At 45.8% G+C, this 18,327-nt stretch overlaps 1 protein-coding gene across 1 annotated transcript in view; it reads left to right on the top strand.

Moving 5' to 3' along the window:
• LOC146182965 (hemicentin-1-like) overlaps positions 1-10,462 on the top strand; it is a 93,147-nt gene extending 82,685 nt beyond the window's left edge. The window contains exons 14-15 of the mRNA XM_084608310.1: positions 778-901; positions 9,640-10,462. Of these exons, the coding sequence (XP_084464436.1) occupies positions 778-901; positions 9,640-10,003 (488 nt within the window). The 3' untranslated portion in view covers positions 10,004-10,462. The remainder of the gene's footprint in view (positions 1-777; positions 902-9,639) is intronic.
• The last annotated feature ends 7,865 nt before the right edge of the window (positions 10,463-18,327 follow it).

Here is an 18,327-nt window from a genome sequence, read left to right as displayed (position 1 = left end):
ACTTATTTAGGGCATTGCTTATACAGTATTTCACCACATCTCGCTTTACCAGCTTCGAGTGCGCTGGTACTGCAGGGAGAAGCGCTTTTTTCGCTCACAACACTTTTTCTACCCTTACTGATACTGCCCGCAAGTCCTCAACTCCCTACCCTCACCGCTCCACGGCTTTTGCTACGTCACTGTTCAAAACATCATCCAGTGGTGCTACTACCGTTCGCATTCCCGGACAATTTATATCTTGCTTCTCGTAGCACTTGGCTCAGTTTATTTCCCGAAAAATTCGGATTTTGTGCCCCAACGACCACACTCGTGACATAACCTATAACGTCAAAAAATCTTCTGCCTTGGTTAAGCTCGCTCATCGCGGCATTTTTTGCCATTTTGGCTGTTTTCTTTATTGAATCCTTCATGCCTCTGTCCAGATAATTTCGAATAATTTCTGGGGTGCAAACAATGAATTGTGCCGTCTGAAATTCGCCATCCCTTCCAGCTCGGGGCTTTTACGACTGATGTTTAATGTTTGCAAAATTTTCTCTTATGAGGAAGTTGGTACTCCTATGTTGAATTAGTTGTATTGCGCTGAAGCGCGAGGCCCCTCTGTAGCTAAACCTTGGTACAATGCAAGAAGCATGCGAAAAAAAAGAGTACGAAGCATGCGCACTAGAACAATACGCGAATACCATGATCGAATTTCGTGCAACATCACCATTCTTCTTAAGCCGCCAGAGCGCGCAAGCTTTTTAGTCCCTACATAACTTCCTGTCATTTCTGTCGCAGATGTGGACGAGTGCCAGACTCAGCCAGACTGCGGTCCTGACCACGTGTGCTTCAACACACGCGGAGGTTACGAGTGCGTGCACGTGCCGTGCCCACCGGACTACGAGCGGGACGATCACGAAAAGTACGAATGCCAGTGCTGTCCCTGCATCTGATGCTGTTGAATGTACACTAAGTTTAACGGTTGCAAAGAGATCGCAGAGAGGTCTCAGAGACATACCTATAAGCAGCAAACTAAGCAACACTTATGAATTAAGTGGTGTGAAGCCCAAGCATACTTCTCAATCATGTTTTCCACAACTTTGTCTAAGTGTCAACAAATGTCAACAATGTTGTTTACTGCAATGTGACTACAACGGTTCCGAACCTGCAGGTATTTGACTGTTTAAAAAACGCACAGGAATCTACACTGGGTTTTAGCTGTAATTTCAACCACCTGCGGTTATATGACTGCGATAGGTATTAGGAGCCACTACGGAGAACTTCTACCAAATTCGTAGCAACAGCTATTTTGATGGGTCCCGCCGGGTTGGTGCAAGGGTTAGGGTGCTCGAATTTTGCACCCATGGATGCGGAATCGATTCCCGGCCTTGGCGGCCGCTTTTCAATGGAGGCGAAAAGCAAGGCGCCCGTGTGCTGTGCGAGAACCCCAGGTGGTCGAAATTTCCCGAGTCCGCCGCTACGGCGCCTCACTTATCTAATTCGCTTTGAAACGTTAAACCTCACAAATTAAATCACATCAAACTATTTTGGTTGTGTCGTTGTTGCCGTCGCAATGCCTCCCTCCGCACCTTTCACGCCGGAGCCCGCTCTGGGTGGAAGATCAACCATGAACCACGCCGTGCGGGATGCATCTCTACCCCTGTGGCTGGTCACGGCACCGGACCACGGAACACTATCAGAATAATCGGTTTTATTGTAAATAACGGATAAAAAGGTTCGGCGCCTCAGCGACCCGTAGAAGCATGGTATGCATAGGACTTGTTTCTAACACAAGGCGACAGTCTATGTCACCAGCGGGTGCGCATTAGGAATCGGAGCACTCATTTTCTGCTTCGGTACTGGAGCATACGCGTGTGTGGCACTGATAGCGGCATATTAAACAGCACATACTGCTACTGCCATCGACACTGTGCATAAGACTCCCATAAATTTACGGACTTTCCAAATGGGGCACCGCCACTACCAGAGGGGTAAAGCACAACGAGGAGGTTGTGCTACACTCGTGTTGCGCCATGATGGTACTCCTTTTAATTATTTTTGCTTTACGCGCACAAAAACTCTAAAAAGTATATCTACAGAGCAAAACGTTCATAAGGAATGTTTTCACCTTTTATTTTCTTACAGTTGTAAAATTTAATAGAGATGAAGGCTGATAAAAACGTACTTGTGACAGTTTCATATCGTTTCTTCTGCTAGCTGTACCTAGAACGCGAGAGCGCTGTTTGTACGCAGCTGTAGCCAACGTTCTTAGAGACAGTTGGAAAACTGCGCGGTAGGAAGTGGGCCAAAACGATCGCCGGTCCGGCGTGAGTTGATAGCAAAGCGACCGCAGTGCCCCTCTCCTCTGCTGCGCTAGGCGGGTGAGGCCACTGATCTAATACACAGACTCAAATTTGAAAATACTACTAACCCCCTTTTTTTAGTTATGCAACAAAAAACAAAGTTGCGTTTGCGTTTTTAAACACATCTTTGTATGAATGAAACGCCACCTCGTTTTCACACGTATCTCAAGCAGGCAGGTAGCAGACGATAAGCTTGAGCCGCATCTGCAACCTTCTTGCTTCGGGCACCTCAGTTGACGTGGTGGCTTTCCTACGCGTACAAAACTGTGTTAACAACGCAAACGCAATTTTATTTCCTGTTCCATTGCTGAAAGAAGAGGGTTAGTAGTACTTTGAAATTTCCGCCTTTGTATTAGCTCAGTGACCTCAGCCATCTACCGCAACGCGAGGAGGGGCGCTGCCGTTGCATTGCGATCAATTCACGCCAAATCGGCTGTTGTTTGGGCCCACTTCGCAGTGCGGCGCACCAGCACAGTTTTCCAACAGCCTATATCTAAGAGCGTTGGCTGTAGCATGCGAAAGGTACATCATGGCTGCGAACACAATTAGCAAAGGAGTGGAGAGGGTTTACATAGGAGTGCCGCCATCGCTTTCTCTCTAGCTTTAGTAGTATTAACTAAATGACCACGATTATCTCGATCCCAGATAGCTGCCGCTAGGTGGCGTTACAATGCAGTTTTCTGCATTGTAACGCTGGGAAGTGATCATAAAACGTATTAGTCTGCAGATGGGGCCCTTGATGAAAAGAGAAATGGAACTTAGACAAAACGTAAACGCAAAATTAAACGACGATCAAATAGCGCAGATAGCAGCAGACATAGAGGAAGCAATAGAGAAAAGCCCCATGGAATACTGGGATTATGAACAGGTAGAACTACTCATAAGGAGTAAAATTCAGGAGGTTAAAGTAGCAAACCGCTGGAATGGAAAGAGGAAGCCACGGAGCTGGTGGAATAAGGAAATCAGGGAAGCTATTGAACAACGACGGGCTGCTTCAAAGGAACACCGAATGGCAAAGAACGCATAGGCTTCTCAGGAGGAAATCGACCAAAAATGGGAATCATATCGACTAAAGAAACTTCAAGTGCAGGCCCTCGTCCAAAGTAAAATAAGACAGTCCACCGATCGCTGGATGGCTGATATACACGATGCCTCTAGAGGCGGAGCAAGAAACTTCTGGAACCATATAAGCTGGCTAGGGAAGAAGAATCAAAGAAAGCAAGATCAGATTCAAGATAACGAGGGAAATTGTTTAAAGGGAGACAACGCAGTGAACTACATTACATCAGTTATAGCCGAGTCATTTAAGAACGACGATAGGGTAATCTCCGCAAATCAGGAAGCAACACAAGGTAGCAGAATACAAAGCACCTTAGAACTGACCAATCTAAACTGGAAACAGGCAGAAAAAAATATTCCTAAAAACACATCTACAGGAATAGATGTAATTCCGATCAAGCTGATTAATGAACTCGGTCCAAAAAGTAAGGAAACGTTGTTAAAAGCTTTGGAAACAGTCATAACGAATAAGCAAATTCCGGACAGCTGGCGGCAGAGTAAAATGAATTTGATTTATAAAGGGAAAGGAGAAAGGATGCACATAAAATCCTACAGGCCGATTAGCATAACATCTGTAATGTACAGGTTAGCCATGCAGGCGGTGAAATTAAAGGTGCAAGCATGGGTTGAAAGTAACAAGATACTCGGAGAACTTCAGAACGGCTTTAGAAATGGTAGGCGCTTAGATGATAGCCTGTTCGTGCTTACCCAATGCATCGAAATATCTAGAGTGGAAAAACGACCTTTGTATTTGGCCTTCCTTGACATAAACGGGGCGTACGACAACGTAAGCAGGGAACTCCTGTGGAACATATTAAAAGAAGAAGGTATCGGTTATGAGATAATAGAGTTCCTACAGGAAATATACCGGGATAACAAAGTAGAAATTACGTGGGAAGGGATAAGAAGTACGGAGGATGTCAAAGTATGCAAAGGATTAAGACAAGGCTGTCCTCTATCACCGGTGCTGTTCATGCTTTATATGATAAACCTGGAACGGAGGATACAAGACAGTAACCTAGGTTTTAACCTGTCATATAGATTAGGTGGAAAGGCGGTAGAGCAGCACCTCCCCGGTTTGATGTATGCAGACGATACTGTGCTTCTAGCTGAGAGTCTGGAAGAATTGCAAACTCTAGTTAAGTATTCCGGAGACGAAGGGGACGCTCTAGGCTTCAGTTTCAGCGCAGTTAAGTCGGATCTGATGATTTTCAACGGCTCAACTGATCAGGGTCTTAAAATACAAGGCCTTGAAATACCTAGAGTACCAGAATATAAATATTTGGGGGTATGGGTAAACGAAGTTGGCATACATTGGAAAACATGAGCAATCACTTAAGGCCAAAGGGCGAAGGAATGCCGGGATAATGAAGCATAAGGCATTGTGGGGATACAATAGGTATGAGGTATTGAGGGGTATTTGGAAAGGAATTATGGTGCCCGGACTTACTTTCGGAAATGCGGTTTTATGCCTAAAATCAGAGGTACAGTCGACATTAGAAACAAATCAGAGATCCGTTAGACGATTAGCACTAGGTGCCCACGGCAAAACTACAAATGAGGCGGTACAGGGAGATATGGGCTGGGCATCTTTCGAAGTACGGGAAGCTCAGAGTAAAATATTATATGAGGAACGCCTGAGGAAATTGGACAGTAACAGATGGGTAGCTAAGGTATTTAAATACCTGTACCTAAAAAGCGTTGACTCACAATGGAGGAAAAGAACTAGGAAACTAACTAGTAAGTATGCTAGTAACAAGGACGGAGAAATAAAGAGCATTATGCAACAGGTGAAAAACACAGAAGGTAAAAATTGGATAAATTCGATGGAAAAAAAAACAGAGTGTGGAATTATACCGAAAGTGGAAAATGCAGATCAGGAAGGAAGATTTCTTTGATAACTCAAGAGACAGTGCCCTACTTTTTGAAGCTAGATCAGGGTGCTTTAGAACCCGCAGCTACAAAAAGAAGTTTAACAATGAAGATGACGCATGTGCTGTATGTGGGAACTCCAGTGAAACAATTGACCATATTATACTCTGATGTAATGTTATCCATCCGGAAGTTGATGCAGGCGCAGTAACTGTTCCTGAAGCTCTGCGGTTTAGAGATACCAGTGGCCGGGTGAATAAACCGGCGGTGGAAACTAGCAAAAAACGACTGGAAGATTGGTGGCTTAAAAGCAGAGAAGTGACATAATGTTAGTAATGTAGAGACAAAAATTTAATAAATAAAATGATGGTTTAGTTAACCAATCTAAATCGATAATTAAGATATAGGGAGAAAAATGAGCATGATAAGCTACTGCTACCACCCCGTTTCAAAGGGGACGCTCCTATATTCCATCCATTCCATCCATCCAGCAATGCGGTTTTGTGCCTAAAACCAGAGGTACAGTCGACATTAGAAACAAATCTGAGATCGATTGGACGATTAGCACTAGGTGCCCACGGCAAAACTACAAACGAGGCGGTACAGAGAGATATGGGCTGGGCATCTTTCGAAGTTCGGGAAGCTCAGAGTAAAATATTATTTGAGGAACGCCTGAGGAAATTGGACAGTAACAGATGAGCAGCTAAAATATTTAAATTTCAATACCTATGCCTAAAAAGCGTTGAATCACAATGGAGGAAAGGAACTAGGAAACTAACCAGTAAGTATGCTGGTCACAAGGACGAAGAAATAAAGAGAGTTAAACAACAGGTGAAAAACCCAGAAAGTAAAAATTGGATAAATTCGATGGAAAAGAAACAGAGTGTAGAATTATACAGAAAGTGGAAAAGGTAAATCAGGAAGGAAGCTTTCTTTGATAACTCAAGAGGCAGTGCCCAACGTTTTGAAGCTAGATCAGGGTGCCTTGGAACACGCAGCTACAAAAAGAAATTTAACAATGAAGATGACGCATGTGCTGTATGTGGGAACTCCAGTGAAACAATTGATCATATTATACTCTAATGAAATGTTATCCATCCGGAACTTGATGCAGGTGCAGTAACTGTTCCTGAAGCTCTGCGGTTTAGAGATACCAGTGGCCGGGTGAATAAACCGGCGGTGGAAACTAGCAAAAAACGACTGGAAGATTGGTGGCTTAAAAGCGGAGAAGTGACATAATGTTAGTAATGTAGAAACAAAAATTTAATAAATAAAATGATGGTTTAGTTAACCAATCTAAATCGATAATTAAGATATAGGGAGAAAAATAAGCATGATAGCTACTGCTACCACCCCCTTTCAAAGGGGACCCTCCTATATTCCATCCTTCCATTCCATCCATCCATTCCATCCATTCCATCCATTCCATCCATTCCATCCATCCATCCATCCATCCATCCATCCATCCGCAGCTAAAGTATTTAAATACCTATACCTAAACAGCGTTGACTCACAATGGAGGAAAAGAACTAGGAAACTAACCAGTTAGTATGCTGGTCACAAGGACGAAGAAATAAAGAGCGTTAAGGAACAGGTGAAAAACACAGAAGGTAAAAATTGGATAAATTCGATAAAAAAGAAACAGAGTGTGGAATTATACCGAAAGTGGAAAAGGCAGATCAGGAAGGAAGCTTTCTTTGATAACTCAAGAGGCAGTGCCCTACTTTTTGAAGCTAGGTAAGGGTGCCTTAGAGCACGCAGCTACAAAAAGAAATTTAACAATGAAGATGACGCATGTGCTGTATGTGGTAACTCCAGTGAAACAATTGACCATATTATACTCGAATGTAATAGTATCCATCCGGAAGTCGATGCAGGCGCAGTCACTGTTCCTGAAGCTCTGGGGTTTGGAGATACCAGTGGCCGGGTGAATTAAACGGCGGTGGAAGCTAGCAAAAAACGACTGGAAGATTGGTGGCTTAAAAGCAGAAAAGTGACATAATGTTAATAATGTAGGAACAAAAATTCAATATATAGAATGATGGCAGAGTTAATCAAAACAATAATTAGGATATAGGGAGAAAAGTGAGCATGATAGCTACTGCTACCACCCCGTTCCAAGGGGGACGCTCCTATATTCCATCCATCCATCCATCTCCGAAGCCCCGTTTTCTCCAGTTTTTCTCGAACTCCGCCATCGGCCGTGTCTTGTATACCAAGAGAGTGTTTCTCACGACTGTACATTGCCCACCACAAATGTGCCAGAATATAGAAGTGGTAGCTTCACTAGAGATCTTGGGCTCTCTTCGGCTTGCGCTGCCCATGAACTTTACGGCTCAGCCAACGCCGACCCTTCAGTTGATAAGTTTGGAGAATCACTGGATGGTCAGTGGTCACACCAATGATGAAGCCGTTGCATAGTTCAAGGTCAAAGATCTAGGTTATTTCAAGGTCAAGTCAAGATGAATCTCGGGACATCAAGGTCACTTCAAGGTCAACCAAAATTTGGTCACATTATTGACTGGGCTCACTGAGCAACCGAAACGCGGCGGTAACGTAATAAGGGGGGACGTCACGCCATCCTACACATAGCACATGGCGAAAGGAGCGCCGACGTGTATAGGAATATGTCGACAGGCGGTGTTCACGTGGTATGCCGCGACGTCATTCTTTCAGCCGAGCATAAATAGCAGCTACAGAGATTCCTAGCAGTCAGAGCCGGCGCTTAGCCTTGTCTGACGATCCGAACAGCATTGCAGTTCTCCAGGAGAGTCTACGAAAAGTTTGTGAACGAGAGAGGACGAAGAGAGCAACGGAGATGCTGGACAAGCGGGAAGAACGTCTTGCCAAGCGGCATCGTGCAGACACAGCTAGGCAGGAACGTCGCGCGGCTGAATCGGTCGGCGCTGACTCCACATCTGAGACGCAGTCTGAAGAGCAAAGTTCCCAGCGAAGGTCGTATGAAGACAAACTAACATCGTGAAGCTTCCGCTTCTCACTCAGTTTTACAAAAGCTAAACCACCGTTATTTTTGTTTTCAGCAGCAGACGAGATATCAAGTCAGTGTTCCGAACTGAAACACAAAAAAGAATGAAACTGAGGCCACAGGACTCGTATCTATAGCACTATTTGCTGTAAGACTTTTTGGATGACTTTTTTGACACAACATACTTTAGAACGTACAGACTGATACATGCTCCAATTATAACGCTGACTTATATCCATTCAGAAGAGCTCAAGTGCCGCCTAGCTATATTCTATAGTAATTGAGCAGTGCTAACGAGTAGAACGACACCCAAAGCGAAAAGTTCATCTCGCTGGCTTTCAATTTCAAGTATTAGTAATAGCAGTTATGCAGTTTCAATAACGCGCATGTGTCCTGTAAAGTGCATGTCAAAGTTTGCAGCCCCAAGCCATAATTATACATGCGAGGCAGCGGCACTCTACAAGCAGCTCCACCCTTATCTAATGGACTTCCTACGTATGGCACTTTGCCTGACAAGAGTACGGAATTGTCCGAAGCACCGGTGTTAACTTTTCGTTCTTGGCCAATTAGCCAATCACTTAAAGAAACAGCCTTCAACCCTCTCTGTCCACACAGCGAATCGTAAGTTTCGCGATCCAGGAATGAAAGGTTCTCAGCGTTTCCTTTCTCTCTGCGAATCAGAGCGAAACTTCATGCTGAATGCCGTTGTACTGCATGCGTGTTATGCGTCTTGTGACTGAATATTTTAAGTTCATGCTTGGGGACACAGGCATGCATCAAAACTGTAAAAAAGAGACCAATCTTCGAACGCCACTGCTTATAGTTTTCCATCATAAACATGCATGCTAACTGCAGTAAATAAGAAAAGTACTCAATAACCTTTTGGTAATCACTGAGTTTACGGTGACAGTTTTTCTCGCAGGGTTTGTCCGCCTTGCCTCATTAACCATTTATCACAAACAGCCTTGGTGTACTTCTTTTAGTACAAATTTCAGGAAAGTAGAATCTTGAACATCCTATTCAATTCTGTTCATATATTTGTATATATATATATATATATATATATATATATATATATATATATATAGAGAGAGAGAGAGAGAGGGAGAGAGAGAGCACACTCAGGTTCTTCAAAGCAACTGAATTAAAATAGCAAGTTCAGGGAGTCACACTGGGCTTAACAAATATGTTCCATGTTTCGGTGCGATCTCGACGAGTGTATTTGATGTTGCTGGTCGATCCCGACCGGGAATGCCAGTAGGTTTCCTACTAACACTGTATGCGTGAGAGGCGACGCGCATCGATCAAAGCTAAGCTTGAACTTAGCGAGTGATACTTCTAATGTCGCGCTCCACTCCATTTTTTTTTTTTTCGCTGCAGTTTCTGCAAACTGCGGTGCCCTTTGAAGGAGTGCGGCCGTGGCTCGACGGACGTGGTTACGTACTCGTCCGTGGCGCTGCCGAGCGGCGTGCTCGCCGCTTCTCCCGTCGCGCGGCTCGTGGCCAGGGACCACGACGGAGCTGCACTGCACAACACAGCCTTCTCGTCACTGAGCGGCGACACGCAGCCGTTCGACGTGCGCGACGAACGCGGCGTCGGAGTGGTGTTCTCTACGCGCGACCTCGGGCCTCGGACGAGATACCGTGTCACCCTGCATGCCGTGTCACGGGATGAAGCCAACAGCACGGCACTCTTCACGACGCGATTCTTCCTCTTAATCACAACAGGCGCGTATCCTTTTTGACGGAGGGTTCGGCAGCGCAATCGGTAATGAGACTAACAAAACTTGTTTTGCATCAGTCATCTTCTAAAACATTGATTAGCGCATGGCAACTGACTAGTAATGACGTCCATGGTCCCTACACATGGCTCGATTATAGTAGAACAGGGCGTTCACAATTGTTTTCTCCTCCAAGTGTCAGAAAAGCATCTAAACATAGTAGCATTGAGTTTTGCGGCGTGCAGCACATCTGAGACTGTTTGTAAGACCGACCGAGTCCATGTGAGAGCAATGAATGTTCATTTTAGGTCTATTTTTGTTGTCCGTCTTTGTGGGATGAGGCGCCGCCGCGATATTGCTATCGTCGAGACCAGCCACTCCAGATGGCTGCTGAGACAATGAAATAAAAACCAGTGGAGAAAGCTGTTGCTGCCTACGGCCTCTTGGTCCGCATTGGGATAGAGGCTGGTTTGTTTATCTAAAGACCAGTGCGTACGAATGACGCTCTGCTCCAGTCCGAAACAGGCATCACTAAATCCCACATATAAAATAAAATCGTTATTCTCCATCTACCATCCATTAGCTGCTGTTTCTTTTTTTAGTGCGTGTGATTATGTATACGCAGGATTTAAAAAGTGTGTCATGGGGCGACATGCAGCCGCCACAGTTTAATAGGCAATACATTTTTCAAACATATAAACACTACAGTGCAGTGGTGTATACAAACAAACTGCAACAAAACTTGGTTCTGTTAGCTGCGCAACTAAGATGAACACACAGCAATAATTTGTTTATGTGACTGGCGCACCACTACACATGTGACAACAGAGACTAATTGGTGAGGTTTCCTATGGCCGCCAAGAAGTATGAAGAAGGCATTGGAATTGGAATTATATATGAGCCGAGCACTTACGAGTAGGCAATATAAATGTTCAAAAACACTTCACGGCTGTAGGTTACGAATATACCGCGCTACAGCGCGGCTGCGTTCAGGAAACCAGCATTATTAGCGTAATGTAAAATTTTATCCTACAACTAGTGCTCCGATTTTAACTCAGTAAAAACGCAATTGCCGCCACACAACCTTGCGGTGAAATTATCTTTGGCAATATTTAACCATCAAGCCATGCAACAACCGTGCATGCGCGACTGCAGACCTACACAGATAGCGGGCCCCCATAGACAAATACCGCAAACAAGGCGCTCGCAGAGGGGCAGGAAGTAGGCTTAGCACTCATAGTATTTCATGGAAACGAAATATTTCAAAGCAGTTTTCCGATTTCACAGTGTGCCTAGATATCCCTTGTGCCGAGCAACGACAAACATTCTAGAGCTGATTTGTGAAGTGTGAAACATCATTTAAAAGGAAACATCATTTAAAAGGTACGGCAGTACGTGAGGGAGCTGCGGCTCATAGAAACGCAGATATGTTTCTCCTTACAGAGAGCGCCCAATCGGGGCAGGCGCAATAAAATGCTGGCGAGTGCTTTGAGGAACAGTGGGACAAACTATGTTACATTATTACGAAGAGAGTGTTTGTAAGACATCCCGATATTTTTATGTAGTGAAGCTGCACGTGCTCATACTACGCGCGTGTCACACTACGCACAGCTGGCGAGCTCCCGTGTCCACTACGCGAAAGCGTTAATCGTACGCGACACTTGTCCCGTGGCACAGACTGGCAGCTACAGCCGGTCCGGACAAAATAGTCAACGGCTGAATATGGTCGGTAGCAGTTTGTTAACTCCAACGTAAGGCAAAACACGCACTGCGGGAGAATGTTCTGTCCGATAAAATAACGGTTCGACTGGCTCACCAAGTCGTCCTGGCCATCGGACGGGCGCGGGAAGGGGGCCCGATCGTGGTCTAGGGAGAATGCGAGGCAAGAGAGGCCGACCACGAGCATACGGTTTTATTCCTTTGGGTACTGCACTCCGAGAAGCAATTGGTTACTTCTCGTGTTTCGACAACGAGAAGCAATTAGTTCACTCTCGCATTTTACATCTACCCTTCCCTAAGGGACTAGCGCGGTGCCCTGACGTATCGGCATTGCATTGGGAGCGAAGGAAACGTTAAGCGCCTTCTCCCCACCCCTTCTGCCGAGCGTCATCTCATGACTGTCCTGCACTTCTTGCTGACTAGGAAGGAGAGCGGGATACCAGTGTATCCTCACATAGAGTAGTTCAAACTTACCAACCTACACATAATAGCACTAAAAAATAATTTCTGGAACACTGCGACCAGCACACGAAACATAAGTCCAGAATGGTGCAGCCGACGGCGCAGATGCTACCAACGGTCGTCTCCGGCGTCTGCGTTCTGAATAACGGCCTGAGAGGCGAGTTGGTGTATGATGAAAATGATGAACGGCGGCGCATGTGGTGTCCCTTTGTTGTCTGTGTCCGTGTTACGACGCCGTTCACTTTCACAACGAACACTTCTGTTTGCACTGCTTGTGTGCACGACTTGCTTGTAGCGCTTTCCGGGCTCTTTTTTTCAGCGTAAACGTTTCCATCGTCTGAATAGCATCATTTGCGAAGGATAGTAGAGTGCGCGACAGCATGTCTGTCTACACGAGGAGCCTACCCGTTTCGGTGGTGCTCCAAGCGGATATTGAACGTTTTCAGTGCGGATTCACCACACGCATTCGTCGTCGCGTTTTAAAAATATATAACCTGCAAAATGACGTAGCATATACACTTTGTCATGCTTTTCTTTAAAGCACTTGCAAACGTTTAACAACCGGCTGCTTCCGTTGGTGCCTTAAGAAACCAGGAAAATATTTCGGTAAGTTTTGTTTTCATTTGTTTCTGTGGCCTGCGCTCCTTACCCGCACCCGCATACATTTCACGGTGTTTAAGGAATGCTCCTTTTATAAATGACGCTTCAAGTTTTCGCAACCTGCTCTAGGATGGTTGTGGTTTCTCCGCACCTAGGGGAGACGTCATCGTCTCGCTGGGAAATCAGAAAACTGCTTTGAAATAGTTTCTTCCTTTGTATGCATTTCTATGTGCGCTACGTCTATTTTCAACCCTAGTAGAGTGAACTGGAAAGGTACCTCAGGCGAGAGCCTGAAATTGAAGCCAAGAAAGGGTACTTTCCGCTTGGAGCGTTGCCTTCCTTAGCCTTCCTTAGGTATCCTTTTAGGGGTGAAGAGGGTTGACTGTTATAGCGATTGGAGAACTCGCCTCTCACGTGAAAAGTCCGGGATTCAGACTAGAGTAGATATTTTTATTTTTATTTATTTTAGAGTTAAATCATGCAGTGCTATAATGCAAATAATCATTAATTTAGCTTGTCATACAGCTTAAGTTTCAAAACATTCAAAACGCTGCCTTACCTTTCCTTCACGAATAGGTGACACAATCGCAATGAAGGGTCTGAATATCTCCCTTCAACACCCTACTCAAAGCGAAAGACGAGACGTGGACGCAAATATTCAGCCTGTTACAGGAAAGCCTTATAGAGCATTCATAACAAAGGAAGGTGCCTCCACTGGTTCACTTTTACTGTATTTCAGAGACGCTTCCTGCCATTGAGCTATTCAAACTGGAAAGACCTGCAGGCTGCGGTACCGTATGGATGGCCAGCGGAAGAGGAACGATGCTGGCTGCAGAAAAGCATCGCCCTCGAAAGAGTACTGAATTTTCCCATAGCCATCCCCAGTATGGCCAGTGGGCGGCCTTCAAAAATTCGCGGCCAACTGCTGCAAAGACGATAATGAAAGGCGGCTAGGAAAACAAGAGTCGGCGGAGCTTCAGGGACAACTGAGAAATCGTGAAACGAGAGCGACCAAGAGCCCGCGGTAAAGTAGGACAAAAAGGGGAGGAAAATGCTTCACATGGCACAGCGAGAGAGGGGACGGGAATTCTAGTGCCAAGAGGGGTGCCACACTATGATGGCAGTGGCAGTGAAGTTGTTGGCACAGTGTATAGAGTCGTCCACTCTTAGTGCAAAATAGCATGCTTCCTTCGAAGTGCTATTGCGTCCGAGGCAGCCGCACATCGAAGCAAAGCGGCGGGGGCTCAAAGCGACATGATAGTCGGCAACTTTGCTTCAATGCGGCATTTAATCGAAGGCAATGGCGCTCTGAAGACAGCACGCTTGTTCGCACTAAATGTGGACAACCCTGTACATAGATTTAATAAAAATTATGTACAATGCTAAATTGCTGAATGTAGTATGGGAATATTGGAGGATGCCAGACAAGCGGAGGAAGGAACATGCCTGAATCCGGATATTGCAGCAATCACTTTTAAATATTCCTAAATGTATGGAGTTCGAAATGCAAGAAGTTACAGTATAACCTCAATAATTCCAATTTCTTTAATTCGAAACCTTGGATACTTTGAATAATTTATTTGGTCCCGTAATTTCTAATTAAGATTCAGCCATACAGTTTGAAGCCGCGGTCTGCAGAAGCCCTGTTAATTTGAAGGTTTACAGTGCTTTGCTAGAATCCTCGGTGCCAATTTCGCCCCAAAAACTTTAAGCGACAGCACCTCAGAGCCGCGAAGTGGCACCGCAAAGCGAGGCTTATGCTTTGTATGTCGTAGCGCCCCAGGGGCGTGCTGAACAGTGTGCCAGCGACCTTAAAAAAAATCCAACAACGGCTGGCTCGCCTCGTCCAGTTGCGCAAGACTGGAGGTTAGTGGTGCTGCGCACCGTCCACAGCCACACGATTACTGAAAAGTGTGATATCAGCAAAGGCCTTTCAGCGTGGTCTCGCAAAGAAATTGTTTGCCTGGCTCAGATTTTTAGCAGTGTTCCAGTAATTTGAAAACCTGGTTATTTCGAAAACTTTTCTAGGTCGCAATGACTTCGAATTAACGATATTTTACTGTATTTTCAGCAAAAACTCAGTCATGACAGAACATTTACTTTAAGAAATCTTCTATTTACATAGCTAACTAAACAAAACTCAGTATGAATTAACACAGTTGGGTGTTTAGTTTCAATGGTGAGCTTGAAGTCATTGGGGGGGGGGGGGGGGGAAGGGAATGCTATCAGCTTTTCGAATGAAGAAAATCATTTTCTGATGTCCTGAATAGCAAGGAAAGCGGGTGGCTTTTTTCCAAGGAAAATGAAGCTGAGTATATCAAATGGGTTGTAAGCCCAGTGACAGAGGCATGTTTTCCCGCGACGCGTTGCAGACTGCTGGACCAAATTCAAACTACCGGCTCTCTCAGCCGTAGTATGCACATCATTATGCACCTATTCTCTAAAAAACAACAGTCACCTTACTAGCAATAACTGCCCAGCACCACACGGCAATCGAACAGAATGTTAATGACGTGACACAATAGCGCACAGAGTTAGAATTGGGTACCACAGTAACAAAGCAGGACATCATTAGCCGACGTCACGTTTACACTGAGCTTCCTGAGCATTTAATGAGCCCAGGTCCAGTTGTGTACCGAAAATATGTAGGACTGCCGACAATTTGAGCTTCAGAAAATCACCTTTTCTATTTCAAAACCAAAAAAGTACGTTCATGGCCTGTGAACATTTGCCGTGTTTTTCTCAATGTCGTCAAGCTCCCGCGTGGTGAAATGCGATAATCCGTTGAAGCGAATAATGGCACGCATCTTCTGCTCCGAAAGTGGTACAAAATGTGTTTTTGAACTGTGCAATGAACGAAGCAACAGATGTCATGCGCTGGCAGGACCCGATGTTGTACTTAACCGTAAGCAGTTATTCACATACCTCGGGAAGAGGAAGAAGGACATAGTTGCTTTAGTGCCCTTTCGAACGAATCATTTTTGAACACTGGCCAATGCACTCTCAAAGACTCGGATGGCACGTGATCAATAGCAGCACACACACAGCTTGTATGACATGGAATTTGCTCCAGGTCTGCAGACCATGTTCAAGCAGTTAGCCTCTGTTACGAGACGTCTCCCAAGGATATGTCAAGGGCAAAATCGCTCAAGCACCGCCGCATCCCTCAACAGAATCGTAATATGCTTTACTATCATCATTTAAGTGCACTTGTGATTATTTGTACGTCCTTGATGAATACTATTACAAGATACAAAAATGTGTTTTGTTGCTTTCTAATGCAATTAAAGGTTTGCGGGAGGCATATTACTCCAAACATTTTATTTTAGATTTGCTTCGAGACCCATTTCGCGTGATAATCTTAGCAGCAGAGCAAGCCATGCTCCCTCCTAACACAATTTAGGTGACTGGATAAGACGACGAGGTGGAAATTGTTTTCCTGCACACTCGCTGTTAGTAAACAAGCAGTAAAAGATTTTGTCTCGTCGACAATAACGCATGCTAAAGATTTCTGTACTTAAAAGGGAAATCCCCCTGCCAAGCAAGGAGCTCACGCGTACACAGCTGTTTTGCTCACGAGTGCTAACCCTTTGGGGGGCGGGAGAATGTTCTAAAACACCCAATGCCTGCCTGCGTTGACCCTTTTCCAGCATGCTTAGATCATACGAGTCTCAGGAGATTATCGCCGCTTGAATAGTATAATGAAGAAGGATGTTTACCCTCTCCCTCGTATCAGCGACACACTCGACATGCTCTGCAACGCAAAGTACTTCTCATCGATGGACTTAAAGAGCGGCTACTGGCAAATTGAGGTCGACGAAAGATACCATGAGAAGACCGCGTTCATCACACCAGACGGCCTCTTCGAGTTCAAGGTAATGCCATTCGGACTCTGTTCCGCACCCACGACATTCCAGCGTGTAATGGATACCGTATTGGCTGTTTTAAAGTGGCATAATTGTCGGGTGTAGTTAGATGACGTCGTTGTCTTCTCTTCGACCTTTGAAGACCACCCGAAAGGGCTTCGAACAGTTCTCGATGCAATCAAGTCGTCAGGGCTAACACTGAAATAGACAAGTGCCACTTCGCTTACGAGGAGCTCTTGTTCCTTGGCCACATCGTAAGCAACGACGGTGTTCGTCCAGACCCAAACAAAACAGCTGCGATCGCGCAGCTTTCGGAGTCAGGTGATAAGAAAGCTGTGAGCTGATTCTTCGGACTGCGGGCTTATTACTAATGATTCGTCAAGAACTTTTCGCGCCTCGCCAAACCTTTGACGCTGCTTAGAAAGGCCGACGTACCGTTTGAGTGGAAAGCATCGCAAGCTGAAGCCTTCGAGGAATTGAAGTGCCGCTTATAGTACCCATCTGTCCTCGGTCATTTTGGTGAAAACGCTGAGATTGAAACTCATACCGGCGCAAGCTGCGTTTGTATAGGCGCCATCCTCGTTCAGAGAAATGTCGCAGTAGAAAAAGCTATCGCTTACGCTAGCAGTATCTCTCAAAAGACGAAATCAATTATTCGACGACCGAGAAAGATTGCCTCGCGATCGACTAGGCCACGTCGAAATTCCGTCCGTAGGGTCAACTGTTCAAGATAGAATGCCTCTGCTGGCTTGCCGCTTTGAAAGAGCCGCCTTGCACGATGGAGCTAATGCCTGCAAGAATTCGACATCACAGGGGTGTACAAGTCTAGTCACAAGCATTCTGGCGCAGACAGCTTGTCGCGGGACCTTGCTGACGTGCCTCCGAAGGAAGACGTCGACGACACCTTCATGGGACAGGTAAGCACCACCAATTTTGCAGATCAGCAGCGCTCGGACCCTCTGTTGAGAGAAGCGAAAACGCTTGAGCGTGTTGGTTCACCGTCAACAAAGCAAAGCGCAAAAAAACACAAAGGACGAGGAGGGGACAGGACAAGCGCTACTTTCAACTCTATTGAGAGACTGTTGAGAGACCTGGAGGATTACCTAGAAGGCAAGATGGCTTGAGCTCCTACGGTCTTCAGGCATCAGCTGTCGTCCTTCGCGTTGCACAACGACGTTCATGCGAACGATGTCCTTGTCGCGTCTAAGGAACTCCGAAAGGAAATTTTGCAAGCGTTCCACGATAAGTCGACAGCAGGGCCCCTCGGGATGGCGCGAACGTTGCATCGCATCTAAGAAAGGCATTACTGGCCGCGATTACCTGCCGACGGTGCCCATTACGTGAAAACGTGCCGTGGATGCCAGCGACGCAAGACCAACTGGGCTACTGAACCCCATATCGCCCCCGCCAAACTCTTTCAACAAATTAAGATAGATTTGCGCGGCCCCTTTCCGACTTTATCTGTGCGTAACAAATCGATCATCGTGGACAGACTACCTCACCCGCTACGCCGAAGCAAAAGCACTGCCAAATGGTACCGCGGCAGAAGTCGCCAAGTTTTAGAGCGCAGCTCTTTGGCGTCCGTTCCTGGGTTTCGCGTCGGCGTCGACGTCGTCGTCGGCCTCGTAACCAGCTCCGCCCCCCTTTCATCCCCCCAGCGCTAGCAGCGACCGACTGATACCGCTGGATGCCGCTGACGCC

This window comes from Amblyomma maculatum, chromosome 7, assembly GCF_055883805.1.
Source record: "Amblyomma maculatum isolate TAMU_Amacu chromosome 7, ASM5588380v1, whole genome shotgun sequence".
Lineage (NCBI taxonomy): Eukaryota > Metazoa > Arthropoda > Arachnida > Ixodida > Ixodidae > Amblyomma > Amblyomma maculatum.
This window is presented reverse-complemented; position numbering and strand designations above follow the sequence as displayed.